This window comes from Limulus polyphemus, unplaced genomic scaffold, assembly GCF_000517525.1.
Source record: "Limulus polyphemus unplaced genomic scaffold, Limulus_polyphemus-2.1.2 Scaffold465, whole genome shotgun sequence".
Taxonomy (NCBI): Eukaryota; Metazoa; Arthropoda; class Merostomata; order Xiphosura; family Limulidae; genus Limulus; species Limulus polyphemus.
Genome location: NW_013666075.1, coordinates 529,847 through 547,746, shown reverse-complemented (window position 1 = coordinate 547,746; position 17,900 = coordinate 529,847). Strand labels below are relative to the sequence as shown.

Below are 17,900 nucleotides of genomic sequence, written 5' to 3'. Positions count from 1 at the left end.
AGTATTAATACATTTGTTTGATTGTTCTTGGATGACGATGTGAGTATTTGTTTTATGTGTTTACCCTAATATTGTTGTTAACCTTTACATATATCCTACTGTAGGATTAGCTTAATTTTCATATGCATTGTATTATTGATCATTATTTACTAAAAGCTAAATTTCTCTTGCTGTGTAGTAGATACTCAGTAACATTATTTTACTGAGTAGAATGGTTAATCTTGTTTTATAAAATGATTAAATCCAGACATCTGTAATTTTCATTTTCACCTTCTAAGCTATCACATATAGTTCATGATTACTTAAAGCAGTTTGAGCTTAATTTTCAAAGTATATATTGTAAAAGACATAGAAGAACTTTACTTAATTTTTGATTTTAGATATCATCACACTTAGTTACTTTTTAAAGAATACACACTTCTAAAACCTTTTTTGTTTATAGGCTGATAGGAAAAATTAAGAAAATGAAATAAGATTTAGTGATACTGGATATATTTGTTGAAGTTCTGTGCTTCAATTCAACTGTTCAGCTGTTTATTTCTTAACTTATGAAAAGTGTTTGGACATTATCTCTCTATCTACATGTAAAGTGATCGCTGCACTTTATTGTTATCAGTATTGATAAGAGCAGTTGTGTATAAAACATGAGAGAGAAATAGTAAAACCCCCAGTGTGTAACATAATTACAAAATGTTATATCGTATTTGACATTAAAAAATGCCTGATTTCAGAGATTATTGCACATGTACATGTAATAAGCTTTGTTATTTCTGTGTCTAGACTTGCATTTGTACTTTTGTACTTGTACAATTGCTTGGTAATATTGTACAAAATGCATTATGCTGAGAAGTATGTCACAATCACTTTTACTTTATACAAAGGGCTTCAGGTTCATAGATTAAGTACTCAGATCAGTAAAACTAACCGCTATTATATTTTTTCTATCACAGGTAGATTACACATTTAGATTACATATGCATGTGTATATCAGATAAGGTATACTAACATTTTTGATAGATGGGGGCTCTTTTTTTGGAAATATTACAGATTTTCATTTTATAGAAAGAATTGGAAAGTTATGAGAATAAAAATCCTTAAGACCTTAAAATGGATACATTTTTTTATATTTTGAGTGTAAAAATTAGTTTTCTTAATTGAGTAATATTTTGTTAAGAGAAGGTTTTTTTTTGATAACTTTTAATGTAAGTTCTAAAGTGAACTCTTTACAAGCACGTATAGATCTTTACTTAGAGAGCTGCAGCTAGTTTTTCTGTTGTTGTTAAGGAAAAATAATAATTATTTAAAATAAGTATTATGTGGTGGATTAGGATTCATTTTGTCTAATATAACAATTACCACCAACCTATGGTGCTTTGAAATCAAACCAGAACTTTGTTGCAAACTCTTATGTTGAACTTCTGTTCCAGATCTTGGTCATATAAATAGTATGTTGGTCACTTTGCATCATGTATTAATATCTGAATTCTTGATTTTGGAAATTGAGGTAGTGTAATATTTGAAACAGCCTATAACAATTTGTTCAATAATCTTGATATTTTCACTTTCAAATCAGAAAGTACTCGTCCAGCAAAATATACTCATGAATAATGAACCACTATCTTGAAACATACCTTTGTTATGGTTTATGTGGTATACTTTTTATAATTAACTTTGATTTACTAATACATTTCAATAAATTCTTGGCAGTATGGATACTAACCACTAAATGAATGTTTACATAGTTATTTAGTGAAGAGTTGTGTACTGAATATAATGAAAATTTATGCAGTGAATATAATGAAAAGTTGTATACTGAATATAATATATATTTATATATTATCCTATTAAGGGTAAACTTACTTACGTTGGGTTAAATGTGTTTGACAGTTCTGCACTTCCATTACATGTATTATGTATAACTTTTTTTTTAGAATTGGGTAGGCTGAGCATATGTATGTGGAAGAGTGTTGATAGATTTCACATGCTAATGTAATTTGTATTCATTTTTAATTATCAATCAAGTGAAAGTTTTACTCATTGATGTATTATCTATTTCATGTAATTTTTTTAATCTTGTCTGATGGGTGTTTTTAATGACTTTAGGTAATGTTCAGGTATATGAAGTATTATCACTGATGGTGGATTGTGCTATTTGATGTATTATCTATTTCATGTAATTTTTTTAATCTAGTCTGATGGGTGTTTTTAATGACTTTAGGTAATGTTCAGGTATATGAAGTATTATCACTGATGGTGGATTGTGCTATTTGATATAAAGAGGTATAGCGGATAACAAATACTAGCTGTGACCTCCACGGACTACATATTCATGTGTATTAATTTAAACTGATATATTACAATATATAGTATAGTACAGGCCATTGTGTAATGGGTTTCCATCAAGATGTGACAACTAATGCATAACATTATAACTAATTACACTGATGAAGTAGGTCACTAAGAGAAACAGAAGGCTAAAGTCATATAAATATCACAAATTAGTATAAATTAATCCAGATGATCTGCATGATCTTGTCGTAAGTGTATACTAAGCATATAGACCATATCATTATATTTCTTATTATTGTTTACTTTCCCAAGCATAAGTGTTCATTTTGTTTGGATAGTTTCTACAATTTTAAATCCTTTTGTGAATAAAGTAAAGAATGGTGTGACTCTATTGTGACTTGAGGGAAGAGTGCTGAATTGTCTCTTAGAAAGAGGTTCTGGCTTGAGGTTGTTCTGGGCGAGTCATTTTGCACACACTGTATACAATGTACTTGGAGTTAAGCCATTGGTATAAGCCTTTTGACCCTTATTCTTCAGTGTGATGCTTATTATATACTTAATAGACCCCCTCCCCCCATAGGAAACTCTTAAAACTGCAAGGGATCATTTCATAACATTCTTATAATGTGTGAATTGAATGATAACTTTCTCAACCTTGTGTGCATCATTTTAAATGCTGTAATGATAAATGTGGAGTACAATTAGCCAGAATCTTTGTAAAGGCCTAAACAAAATGCCACTAGAACTATGGTCAAACAAAAACAATTTACTAAATAAAACAGCAGAAAAAAAAAAACATTTTCGAACAACTAGAATACAACTTTTATCACTTATAAAAAAAACAAAACAATTAGTAAACCTGTGCTTGGCTAGGACTATGTACAATTATTAATAAACAATACAATATAAATCTCAATGTGATTAATTTTAATAAAAATCAAAGAAATTAGGAAAAAGAACCAGTAAAATAAAAAAAAACCTAATTCACCAGAGAATAAGACAGTGTTTCAAATTAAACCAATTTCAATATCAAGAACAGTATCAAACAATGATTCTTTATATATATCATGAACTCACTGATGTTCAAGATCAAGGAAGTCTTTTTATTTAGCAGTTGGACCACAAGATTACATCTCCTGTGACTAGCTATTGCCATAAATTTACTTAACCTTTCACAACATTATTATCTGCACATCACTGCTAGAAGGAATGACAGGTATAATTTATAATAAAGTAAATGTGTGAAGCTTAGTTTCAGATATACAGCCTCTATCTGCTTGTATGTATGACTAAAATACAGTGCAATAGAAATAAAAAAATTCTTTCTTTGTTTCTGTAGAAATTATTATACACTAAGCCACTTATCATTTTTTACATAAGTGTATTTAAAAAAAGTAACTCCCCATTGAATGTTTAGGTCAGAGTAAACTTACAAGTTATGAGATACAGACAGGTCTATCAAGAGAAATTTGGGGATCCAGTACATCATGTTGGCTAGAGATCCCACAATGTCCCACCACTTTCCATCCATCCTGTAATAGTTACCCAATGGTTGACTGGTGCATTATTTAAACAAATGTTTCATGAAAGTACTTTACTCACCAAATTATCATGTAAATTTTTAAATAATTTTTGGGCCCTTCCCTGAGCTTGGGTCCCTAGTACGGTTGGCAGATATTTTTTGAGATGTATTTTTCAAGTGTCTTTCTATGTGCATTTCTAGTTATGAATCATGATCAACATCAATTTGGAGATTTTGGTTCATATAATTCAATGAAGATTATACTATATTCCATACACTGTGCTAAAATGTCTTTTATTGCCCACTGGAGCTTCTGTCTTTTGATACTCAGATACATAGCAACTTTGATTTTGTTTGATTTTGATGTGTAGTACTTTACTCACCACTAATCTCCTAACATACTTTAGATGTTTGGATAATATGTGACATATCTTCACAATTAATTATTTATTATAATGCAGCAGACTAAATTGTTATCTATTTGTGAATTTTGTTTTCCTCACCAAAATATGAATTTCAGTGAAGAAAAGATGATGTAGAGGATTAATATATTATTTACTTCAGTATTTATACTGCAGCAGACTAGTTTTACTGAATATACAGCTCTTCGGTGCTGTACGGAAGAGCAAAGCAAATAAATGAAACAGGTCTCATATAATGTAAGCAGCTTGTTTGGTTTTGATGCATAGACCTTTACTTACTGCTAATAACCTAAAATACTTTAGGTATTTGGGTAACATGTGACAAACCTTTGCAGTTAATTGTTCATTATTATTTCATATAGCAACTGGTTATTTATTTATTTGATAATTTTTTTCCCCACTAAAACATGAATTTTAGTGAAGAAAAGATAACGTAGAGGCCTAATCTGTACTTATATTCTCCAATATTTTTCTAACCGCATGCTTTAAACAATTACATTTATTGTACATGGAATTGCAGCCTTAGGTAAAACAATTCTATTTTGTTACAGGAAATTTGCTATGATTGACTTTATGCTTATTAAGTACAATGCTACAATGTAAAATGTTGAGTTATAATAAATATAAATAATATCTGTACTCTCTTTCAATGGAACATATTGAAACAGGATATTGTTGACCATGGTCTTCGACAGATCTCTTCTCCTTGAGGCACAAAGAATTTTTAGTGTCTGTATGTTCATCCATTTAAATAGACTCTTGACATAAGTAAACCTCTGTCTTCTGTGGTTTCTCCTTTCATCAACCTTTCCAGTCACTACCAGACTTTCAATTTTTTCTATCCTCACGATGTGCCTGAGAAACTCCAACTGTCTCTTTCTGATGCTAGTCAGCAACTTCCTTCTGCAACTGGCTTTTGACAAAATATCTTCATTTGAGGTGTGACTTGTCCACCAAACCTTCAAGATGTGCTTTAAGAACCACAACTCAATTGCATCAATTCTTTTTTCTATACTTGGCAATATTGTCCAATATTAGTATAATTAGTATAACACAGCAATTCAAAAACTTAACTTCATCCCCATAGAAATTTTAATATTTGTCAGTATCTTTTTCATTCTCAGCAATGTGTTTCTTGCCATTCCCATTCTCTGTTTTATTTCATGATCACATTTACCACCTGATGTTATCCAGCTTCCCAGGTAATTGGATTTATTGACCTGTCTTATTTGTTCTATCTACTTTGACAATGTATACAGGAGTGATATTCTTCTTTGTAATTACTGTGCATTATATTTTCCTACAGTTAATACTTAAACAAGATCTATACACAGGTCTCAAACTTTCTTCTCATCCTTGAAAAGCCCCCTGGTGGCTTAGCAGTAAGTCTGAGTGTTTATAACACTAAACATTGGGTTTTGATACCTGTGATGGGTAAAGTACAGATAACCTATTTTCTAACTTTGTGCTTAATAACAAACAGATACTCTTGAAAAAATAAATACAAACGTAGTCTAGCAAAATTGCAAGTTATACTAAAATGTGCTGTTAGTCTAATATGTAGAATCCATAATCAAGGATGTTGGTATTACACACAAAATCTTGTAGCAATGTATGTTTGAAATATTGTAACTGATGTACATTCAGTATCTAACTGAAAAACTCAGTACCTTTTATTGATTAAAATATGTAATTCATAAATATTACTTAATTCTTCACCACTAAGAGCTATTACCTCACCTGCCATGGAATTTCTTGCACATACCACAGGCCTTGAACTAATACTCACCCTTAAACGTGTATGAATATTGTGTCATTCTATGATGTAATCATCATAATGCTGTAGCCCTTTACCAGTAGGAAGGTGACATAACATTCAAGCATGGTAATCCCCATGACACTAGCACATGATTACTTGCAAATTCTATCCTGGGCACTTCTTGTATTCAGACAAGTTTTTTCTTGTGCTTTTAGTGGCCTTTCTTTCTTTAATGCTACATTGCTTTTGTCCTTGCTATATTTTTGCTCCTACCACCTGATTACAACTTCATTTTTGATAGCCACCACATTTCTACTTTATGCTACTTGCAACAATTTATACCTAGTAAAAAATATATATATGTATAAGTCCTGAGGCCCAGACTTTCCTTTTCAAACATTTTCTCCAACTGACTCAACTGTGGCTCACTTAGAAGAGTACACATCTGCATGTTAGATTTGTCTTGGATTTCACTCTGTGTCAGAGTAATTTTCATTCATGAATAACTTAGCTTCTGCAACCTTACTGAGCTGTGTGCACCAACAAGTAAACTGATGATGTTCCTGCTTTCATGCATCAGGTGGTTGGTTTCCTTCTGCTTATTTCTTCTCCAATTCACGTCCTTAGTTATTTTGTTTCTTTGCCTTTTATGGAGCCTGCCTCACCTGTGGACGACTTTGGCCAGGTCTTCCATCTTTGGCATTTGTTTCTGACTCTACTCTCCCTAATGAGGAACAGGTACATCCAACTTCTTTGTTTACTACATTCATGAATCAGGTATGTGATATTCTCTTTTTTTTTACCTGTATATCATAGTGTCTCTTTGGTTGTTTTACTTCTGTGCCTCCTTTTGTCCCATCTCATTGTTGTTCTACATTTTTCTTGTTCTACTCATCTTTATAACTCATTTTGCTATGGTCTCAAGTCATGACCCTTTTATATTTCATGTATATCTCATGTCTTTTCTTTTTGGGGTAATCCTGTTTCACCTTCTTTGTCATTTTTTCCAGCTATCTGTTTGTTTTTGTGTATCTTTAATGTATATCTGCCCTTCACTCCCTGACTGAGGTTCTTCATTATGACCCCAGTAGTTTTAGAGGATACACCTATTCTTCTTTGCTTGCCACTTTGATACCCATTTCTTCCTCTCCTGTCTCTATTTTGACCTGGTTTCTTTGTTTTGGGGATCTCCTCTGTCAGATGTCCTCTATCATCTCTTCCTCCCATATCTTGGATCTTTATCCCAACATCTGCTTACAGACCTGGTATTTGAGTATGTTCCTGACTCCTTGGAATTCCAGGTTTAGGCTGCTCACCCTATCTGCTATTGCAGATGGTCTTCGTGTAACTTTGCATGAAATTCAAACCAAACTATACTCTATCATAGGGATGGATTGACATTGTTTCCAGTCTACTCCTCTTTTTTTACAAAAACTTGTGCTTTCTACCATCTCTTTCCCTTCTGTTTCATTAGTTTATGATTGTTATGATCCTGATCGACTTCTATGTCTCCCACTAAACAACAACAATCCATGGCAGTAACTTAGGTTTAAGATCTTTCAAGCCTCAAAGAAAATTCGGGACTTGAAAGATAACTTGGGATGGTCAGAAACTTTTGTTTCTCTTCACTCTGCACAGTGAAAAGGTTTAAGCCAAACAGATGTGGAAGAAGCCACTGGGCTTAATTTTGTTTAAATGCAATTGGTATTTTGTTGTGAGGTGCAGTAAGATGTGAAAAATGTTGGCCCAAAGTCACTGAGAAAGCCATGAAGAGACCATTGATTGGTATCCGTGGTAGAAGTGCAAGTTGTTGTTTATCCACGTGGCAATGATGTCAGTCATTGAGGAGTGGAGCAGACAGATGCAGACTGAGTGAGCAAGATTCTGTTTGAATGGTTACCAAAAAGATTGATTAATTTAGAGAAAACAAAACTTTGTAAAGTTAAAGTGGTATTATAGTTGAAATGAGTCTGTTGGACTTACAAGAATAACAGCCATTTTCAGGGTACTCGGAGAAAACCTACTTTTATGGATCAGGCACCAAATAATCTACCTGATCCATACTCGAGAAATATAAGGCTGAAAAGAAAAAGAAGTTACTGACATATATTTAAGCACTGTACTACTGTATGTTGAAGTGTAAATTTTATGTAATTGAGGTGTGATACATAAGTTTGCCATGTAGCAGGCGTGGCTGATTGTGTCTGCTTTGTTGTAATATGTTTTGGCAAGTTTGTTAATTCATTCTTTTTGTTTTCTAATTTCTGCCCTCAGAAACATAGCATAACATAATATTTTGGAACAACATGGGACCTATTGGCTGGTCCATCCTCAAAACTAGATTGAAATGATTAAAAAATAAATAAAATAAAAACATTTTAAACCCAGGCCTTTTCATTCATATATTTATAAAGCTTTTTCTTAAACTCACTTCAATTTACTGCCTCCAACATCTGAAGGCAACCTATTCCAAAGACCAACCACCCTGTTAGAAAAATAAATCTGTCTGAGCTGAAGATGGCTCCTACCTTGCCAAAATTTATACTTGTGTCTCCTAGTCCTACTATTCTCATTGTTAAATATAAAAAAAGATTATACGCCAATACTATCAATTCCCTTTACAATCTTAAACACCTAAATCAGATCCCCCTAACTCTTCTTTTTTAAAGAGAAAACAATTTAAGATATTTCAACCTCTTCTCGTATGACAACCCCTCCATCCCAGACACCATTCTAGTAACCCTTCTCTGAACCCTATCCAACAATTCAATGTCTTTCCTAAGATAAGTAGTCCACAACTGAACACAATATTCCAAATGTGGCCTAATCAGTGACCTGTATAATGAAAGGATAACCTCTTTAGACTTTAATTCAGTATTTCTATAGATACAAACTAAAATCCTATTTGCCCTACCACTAGCAACAGCACACTGCTTGGATGGTTTTAAAGACTGATTGACTATTACACCAAGATCCCTTTCCATCATAACACTATTAAGGTTATTCTCATCCAAATTATACTTATAATTCAAATTATGATAATCCACATGCATTATCTTGCATTTATTATAATTAAAACCCATCTGCTATTTATTTTCCCAACTCACTAAATAATCTAAATCATTTTGTAAATCAACAGCATCCTCTTCACAGCTAGCAACACCCAAGACCTTAATATCATCTGCAAATTTAAGTAATTTATTGACTATCCTTTCTTCTGTGTCATTGATGTAAATCAAAAATAGCAAAGGTCCTAAGACTGAGCCCTGAAGTACCCCACTTGTGACATTAATCCAGTTTGACTGAACTCTGTTTGTAACAACCCGCTGCCTTCTTCCATCCAGCCACTCTTTTATCCAATTTGCTAACTTATCCCCCACACCTATAGATCTAATTTATTTTATAAGCCTTTTATGTGGCACCTTGTCAATTGCTTTCTGAAAACCCAGATACACAAATCTACACCCTTACCCTCATCTACATAAGCAGTAACCTTTTCAAAGAATGTTAAAAGATTTGTAAGGCAAGATTTTCCCTTAGTGAAACCATGTTGACTATCCACTAAAATTCTAAACTTTGTTAAATGACTTTGCAAAGCATATTTTAACAGATTTTCCAAAATTTTTCCCACAACTGATGTAAGATTAATGGGTCTATAAATATTGGGACAATTTTTATCACCTCCCTTGAAAAAAGGAGTTAGATTAGCTAGCTTCCAATCCTCTGGAACTTGCCCACTATTCAAGGATTGGCAAAAAATAGTAGCAAGTGTCTCGCATATCCAATTGTTAACCTCCTTCAAAACCATTGGGGAAATATTATCTGGCCCAGGAGCCTTATCATTTTTTAAACTTCCCAATTTTTTCTTAACCAGCTCAGAATTAATTCAGTCATCTTGTTTGATCTCGTTTCCATTTATCAACTGGTGAAGATGTGGAATATTGCTTAAATCTTCATTAGTAAAAAATAAAAAATAAAAAATTTAATAACCCAGACATCTCATAATCATTAGATACTAGCCTTCCTTTATCATCCCTATCCTAACATTTTGTTTCCCCTTAATGTATTTTAAGAAATCCTTACTGTTAATTTGTACATTTTCAGCCAACTTTTTCTCATACATCCTTTTTGATGTCCTAATTTCCTGTTTCACCAACTTTCCTGATCTTATATAATGTTCTTAGTCTCCTGTCATACCGGTCAATATAAATTTCTTAAATTTATAATGCTTTTCTTTAATTTACAAATACATTTAAGAAATGAATTATTATTTCAATATTGACAACACTAATGAAGATGCACTTATGATAAAATACCGTTCAGTAATACTTTGTAACTAGATTTTAGGCTTGATAACTTTGTTTATGTATGTTGCTCATTAGATTCTTAGGTTAAAAGTTTTTGGTGTAAGTAGTAGATGAATAAAGATAGGTATGTAATTTTTGTAGTTTATGCATAATTTAGTGCTTTCTTCAGATTGAAATATATTACTGTTAATAATAGATACTGTACAATAATAAGTTTAAGAATTTGTATACACACACATAGTTTAGTTTATAAGAATTTTAAGAGGCATATTATGATAATTATAAGTAATGATACATATATATTGCAAGGTATGTTACATTAGGGCACTATTAATGCATTTTGCTTATTATATTATCATGACATATCGTACATGTGTTTATTATAGTCACATATTTTGCTGTAACAGTGAAGAAGTGCACATAAGGTGATAGTCAATTTTTAGGAAAGGTTTAGGCATTACTCAGAGTGTGTTTAATTTATTTACTGTTGATGGGTTATCCACTTCAGGTGGAGCAAAGTGGAAAGAAAAAGAAAACTACCACTAAAAAGAAGACTAAGTCTTCTGTGCGTACAGTTGAAGAGCCAAAATATTCAGTTTCTCACAGTGAGTTACAGCATAAAGAAAAACTTATAAAGCATAAGGAAAACCATGAGGAAATGGTGACGACTTCAAGGAGACCAGAAAAGATTACTACTAGACAATATCAAGAAGTAAATGGAGTGTCAGAAAGTGGAAAGGTAAAGTTTTATAATTTTTGTAAAGGGTAATAAGGAAGCTAAATCTTGTGTATCAGGTACGGGTTTTTGTTTGTTCTGTATTGAGTTTTTGCTTTTAATTACAGACAATTTCAGTTCATGTTTAGGTTTTGTTGGTATAATAAACTTAAAATGCATTAGTCTATGTCTCAGAAGTGTGACTGAACACACTGGAATAATTCTTGTACTGATAAAACCGTTTATAAAATGGTTGGACTATGCAAGAAACAGTATTGAAATTAATGTGTTTCTACACAACATGCATAGAATAAAAATGTTTACAAAACACTTCAACTTCTAAATCATTAGTTCTTTATTATGTAGAAAATTGTATATAATTTGATATCTTAAATTATGACTATATTGTGTTGTCTTAATTTCATTATATTAAATGGTGGGTCATGAGAACTTTAAAGTATAGTAATGTATCATTCATTAATTATAGTTGCAAAACAGTTTAATTAAGTGTTAATAAAGTTCCTCCAATTAACACAATTCATTATGACAGATGTAATATGCCCTCAGTAGATTAACAGTAAGTCTGAGGGCTTATGCTAAAAATTGGGTTTAAATATCCATGATTGGCAGAGCACAGTTAGCCTATTGCATAGCTATGTGCTTAACAACAAACATTTATAATATTGTCTTATTTTCAAATATGTTAGCTATTCTTATTAAATTTTTTATCTAAAACATCTACTTGGTTTTACATAAACAAATCTGTTTTACCCTTAACTTGTATAATAATGGGTTAACTAAGTTGCATACATTTATGTCCCAGTGTATGTATTATTATATGTCACATTAATGTTATTTACATGGAGATTATTCATAACTTTCACTTGCTGTTCTTTTGTTCATTGTCTTGAATTTAACAATTTCTATCCATAATCCTATTACATAGGTTTTAACTGCATTTTATAAGGATGATTTGCATTAGCTAATACAGTGGCATGTGAAAGCAGGTGCAACCCATGGTGTATGGCATCTATATATTTGATTCATGGGGTATTCTCCCCCATTTGAAAGGGCATTGTACCATTACTTGATTTATGATTGGAGCAAAATGTTACAACTAATTTCAAGAAAGGATATTTATATACCAGAATTTTTAAATGTTGTAGAACGAAACAAAACAATTGTGGTGAAGGAAAACTTCACTGTTCTTGTGAAAGTGAAATATTCTACGATGCAGAGTGTTTAGGGCATTAAGGAGCTCTGAAAGCACACCTCAAATGAATTGGGAGCATTACACTTATTCACATATTAAAGGTTATGTTTACAGAGAGAAATGCTCTGAATAAAAATGTTATTGTCTTAAAGTTGGGAGTATTTACTGGTTCTATAAACAAGATAATAAATAAAGAGTTGAAGTTGATGAAGGCTTAATAACCAAAAGGTTCACAAGCTTCAAGTCATACCTCAAAATCAATGTATATTTTCTTGAGAAAGAGGACCAAGCTGCAATTACAACAGTCCTGTTTGTTCACCTACATATTAAGTTCCTTGATGCAGTTCCACTAGACTTTAGTGCTTTTGGTTTGCTTGAACATTATTTTGAAAACTGATGTACACAATGATGGAATGTTTGTGAAAAGTTTGTTAAGTTGTGGATTTAAAATTGATCTTGCTATTTTTTGTAGAATCTTGTTACAGTGGAAGTTGTGGTGTTAAGCAATAATATAAATGTAGCCATCAGAATAAGCACTATTAGTGCTGTGGGAAGTAGCTTCAGGTGCATCACGGGAATTGGAACAATGCTTTTTTAAAAGTGTGTTTAACCCTCTGTGGAGAGAAGCACTTTCACAGTTTTTCTTACCTGCCTAACCAACAAATCCAACTAATAACTAAGTAGACTTGACAAATTAGTGAGAATTCTGTTTTGAAAGGTTGTTCATTTATTGTTGGGAGTATGGTTTTGCAACTTAGAAGACATAATAATAATAATTTATATGCTCTTTTTTTAATCATATGGTGGCAAAGTACATTTTAAAACAAAAATTTACAACTAAATATAATATATTAATACGTGTATAAAAAGGACCATGGATTTAATAAACAAGAATTTGAAGTTGAGGAAAACAAACCTATTTTTGATTTTTCAAACTTTTATAGCTGTATTGTTGGTGGAGTAAACAATTGAAAATAACTGCTAAAGTAATTTACTGTCATATTCACTTAACTTTAGTTTTAGTATAAGATAAAAGTGAGAATTTTTGAAGGATGTGAAAAGTTGGTTAAAAATGGGCTTCAATGTACACGAAATTGAGTTAGCTCATACATACATACATGTTTGTCAGTTTCTGTAGCACGTACATGTACATATGTTTTTGGTAAATAAATACAATTGCACTACAGGTTAGATAAATAATTGTGTTCAAAAGAAATATGTACACACACATACACATGTAATGTTTTTGTATTGCATTGAGTTAAATCACTTGTACATCTATATTTTGTATTGTTTATCGTAAACAATACAAATCATTGAGGAACTTGTGTGTGTTTGTGTTGGTTTGATTTAAGTATCAATGTATAAGTGACATGGATTACATGATTTAGTGTTAAAACAAGTTTTGTAGTTTTTGAATTGTATCTACACAAAATTAATAGAAACAAATTGTATTTAATTTTTTTATGAATTCACGACTTGCTATCAAATGACAGTATATCATACATAATATTAAAACTTAGTGTTTATCTTATTAATGAGGTTGCACTATAGCATTATACATATGTGTATAAATAAAATGTTATATCAGATTAAACATTGCAGAGAGACCTTTAATAGTATTATTCACTGAGAAAGTTCAAAAAAAGATTTAACAGTTAAGAAAAAGTAATAAGGCAGGTAATACATGTATATCATGTTGTTTGATTTAGGTGATCTCTTAGTTGTTGGTAGTATTAACAATGAACATATCTCAACTTATCCTAGAATTTTGTTTCATAACATGGAATACATTGTTTCATTTGTTTTTGTGAAGGATTAGTTGTTGACGATGTTACCATTTATGAGATCAACAGGATTATGATAGCTGTATCATTCTACGTGTACTGAACTCCTTCAGAAATTGATTTTAATAACGACATTAGTAAATAGATTGTAGCATGCCATAGCTTGTAAATATTAATCCTTGATTACAAAAGTATTTTAAAGCATTCATTATAACTGTGTTCATGATAAGCAAACATATACAAATCTTTTGTAATCAAGGATTAATATTTACAAGCTATGGCATGCTACAATCTATTTACTAATGTCGTTATTAAAATCAATTTCTGAAGGATATTATGAAGAATATTTTAAAGTCATTCATTATAACTGTGTTCATGATAAGCAAACATATACAAATTTCTTCATGTAGTATATTTTTAGATTAGTATATCTATTTATGTAATTTTATTGTTGTTTTGATCTGCCTTTTGTAGAAAACTAAATATTTCACTCTGTATTAAAACTGCATTTATGTGTAATTAGACTTGACTAAAATGAAGTAAGGGAAACAAGGGTTTATCCAAACTTGTACCGAATACAAGCCAGTTACTGATTCTCCATAAAAAAAAGGGAATTTCATCAAATGAAAAACAAATGAAAATTGTAATTATTATAAAAACTGAGATGTGTTGCAATAGAAACTCATAAGTTCTGAACTTTATAAAAATGGAATGTGCCTTTGAATTTGAATAAAACTAAGTCAATATTTTTTGTCAACAATATTCACTCCCTTGTTTTTACTACCATTATCAATAAGATTCACTAACTTGTTTTCTGCTGCCATTAGTTTACATCTAACAGCATGTTAATTTTGATTTACATGTAATATTGCAAACCAGATTCATATAGACAGTGATTCTGAAAATGACCATCAAGAAGTGAATGGCAGCATTGTTGTTTCACCAATATCTGTGGCTAAATTGGTAAGAGAGTCTTTAGGAAGGTGATATATAGTTATATATATGTGTGTGTGTGTGTTTATAGACAAAATTATTTTTCTAATATGTATTTCTATAAAGTATTTAAATCAGAGATTCAAATCAGATATACTTACCACTGAAATACTTTCTTGTTTAGTCTTTCTTGCTCTGTCAACAACCATGTACCTTTTTCTAAATGTCATTCATGCAATACATCACATACATCATCATGTCACCTTAGCCAAAATTTTCAACACTCGCACCTTACACATGACCTGATGTATAAACACTATAGAAACTACAAAAGCCGTGTTTTCCTGTCACAAGCCAGTTTTTCATGTTGACAGTTGTTATGTGAACTTCATGTCTTTGTTGTTCTACTCATGAAGTCATTGTTAGCACTGATGTTAACACTTTGGTTAATGCAAGAAATTCTGCAACTCCTTCATTTTTTTTGGAGACTTTGTCCATATGGTCTTCTATTGTGCAGAAAGATCCTATGGCTGCATTACCAGCTCATTAGGGCTATTAATGTTGAATCATCTATTGTGTGGACCTTGAGTTTGTGGGATGTCCACCTTTTTCTTGCATTGGTTAACAAGCATGATCTTTTTCCCAGGCTTATTCACTTTTGTTAATGTAGAACAAGCATTTTTTTCCTACTTCTAATCTTGAAGAAGGCTCTGCTGGTCTTATTTAACTTTTTTCTCAGGTATGCTAGTCTAACTCTTAACTCATCTTCTGTTATGTCTGAGGGTGCTGATGTTGTTATATTAGATGATTTGGTTCTTGAATTTTTGTATCTTTTACATTCTCCTTATACTTGGATTGCTTTTGTTGCATTCAAAAATCAGCAGAATGTGATTATGATACTCATATTTGTTGTACAGGTGGTCTTTTTGTGGGGTTGTCTTCTATAGCACATCTCTCTTCACAAGCCCAAGATTCCCACATTATTCTTTTGTTTAACGAAGTCTCCTACATAGTCTTCTTCTTTCATGTTTTCTACTTTCATTCACCTGATTCTTTTAATTAGGATGAAGTTTCTACTATTTAGTATTCTGCACATTATAGATGTCATTTTGTCTTTTGATTCTTGCTTTTTTTTATGTCCCTTTGTACTCCTTCAGTCTTTTTGTAATTCCTTCTCTAATCTCACATCTCTAATAGCTACTTCAATCTTGGCTTAAGTCGTATATATTTTTCTTCTTAATTCTTCTTTAAATACTACAGTTCTTTCTTTTAACTCCTATCTTAGTTTCCTAAGATGTTGTGATGTGCAGAAAGGATGGCTTCTTGTTCCTTATTGTCACTTGCTGTCCTGTCACTGGGGAATTCTGTCTAGGTTGGTGGCTGAGCAAATCCACTGGTGGCTCTATCCTTGATGATCCTGTGAAGATGGTTTTGCCAACTGGAGAGGTTCCTTTAGAGATGTACACTAGTGTTGCTTCAACCTAATTTATCTATCATCATCTGTTGTGACATGTATAAATTGGTCACATTGCCAATGAATCATCCACGATTTCATGTAGAACATACAAGTAAGTTAATTGGACATGTCTTTCCAAATCTTTCATAAGTACATATAAAGTCTCTTCTCTCCTCTGTATCTTGCTTATTTCTGTGATTGTCCTAGATAGCTTGCACTACCCATGGTACGGCCCTGCAGAAAACTCAATAACTCACTGACTTGCTATGAACTGACTGAATTGATTCATTCATTGACATTCAATTCCTCTCTGATTAAGTGGCTCACTAACTTTAATTTATATCATTATTTTCTTTCTACTTATGATGTAATGAAATTCTCTCTCTCTAGCTAAAAACATGCAAATTAAAGTATTGAAAATATAGCTTACAACAATACCATAGGTTCAACATGTTATGGCTAAGATTGCCCCATGGACTTGAGTTTGTAATGTTCAAGCAACTAAAGATAGTGATTTAGAAAACATACTATATGTCTAACTTATTAGTATTCTAAGTTATAATGATGCATTCTTAATTTACAAATCCACTTACTGAATAATGTATTGTTATTTTATCTTTTATGCAAATAAAATACAAACATTGAATTTTTATACAGATATGGTAAGTCAGAAGGAAAATTAACAGATACCTTATGTTTAAAATATGTTGTTACTACATTGGTGATAGGTGCTTAAATGCATATTGAAAGGAGACATAATATTAGGTCATAAAGAAATTAATGTAATTTTTTTTTAGATGAAAAAATCCAAACAACTTATATATCAAAACAAAACATTTATTAAATGAAATAGTCTCTATTCTTATTGATGATGCTTTTCCATCTTACAATCAGGTAGTTTAATGTCCCAGTTAAAGAAAGCACTTGGCTTTGAAGCAAAAAACATGTCAATGTCCTCATTAACACCTTCCACATTTTGCATACGTTTTCACATTAAGATGGTATTGCAGCGAATGAAAAAGATGGTAATCTGATGGTGCCATATCTGGAGAATATGGTGGGTGGGGGAGAACTTCCCAATCCAACTCCATAATCATGTGTTGCATCAAACATTCCTCATTTGGATGTGCATTGTTGTGGAGAAGAAGAACACCTTTCAGATTGACGAATGAAGGGCGTTTCTAATGAAGGGCTTGATTTAAACATTCCAGTTGCTGACTATAGATCTCTGCATTGACAGTTTGCTGTGGATTGAGGAGTTTGATGTTCCCCAAATACAAATCATCACTTTCTGCGGATGGAGTCCAGGTTTTGGTGCTGGAAGTGGTTTTTGTCTAGGACTGAGCCATTGTTTTTAGCATTTAATATTTGCATAGAGAATCCATTTTTCTTCACCTGTGATAATTCTGTCCAAAACTGGTTCACACGCATTATGCACCAGAAGAGACGAAGCAACGTTCAAACGTTATAAACGATGATCATCGGAGAGTTCATAAA

General features: G+C 31.8%; 1 protein-coding gene across 1 annotated transcript in view; it reads left to right on the top strand.

Annotated features, from left to right (window-relative positions):
- Positions 1-17,900, top strand: part of LOC106458450 — a 125,094-nt gene that overhangs the window by 17,589 nt on the left and 89,605 nt on the right. Inside the window, exons 3-4 of the mRNA XM_022384661.1 lie at positions 10,808-11,038; positions 14,894-14,977. Coding sequence (XP_022240369.1) covers positions 10,808-11,038; positions 14,894-14,977 — 315 coding nt within the window. The remainder of the gene's footprint in view (positions 1-10,807; positions 11,039-14,893; positions 14,978-17,900) is intronic.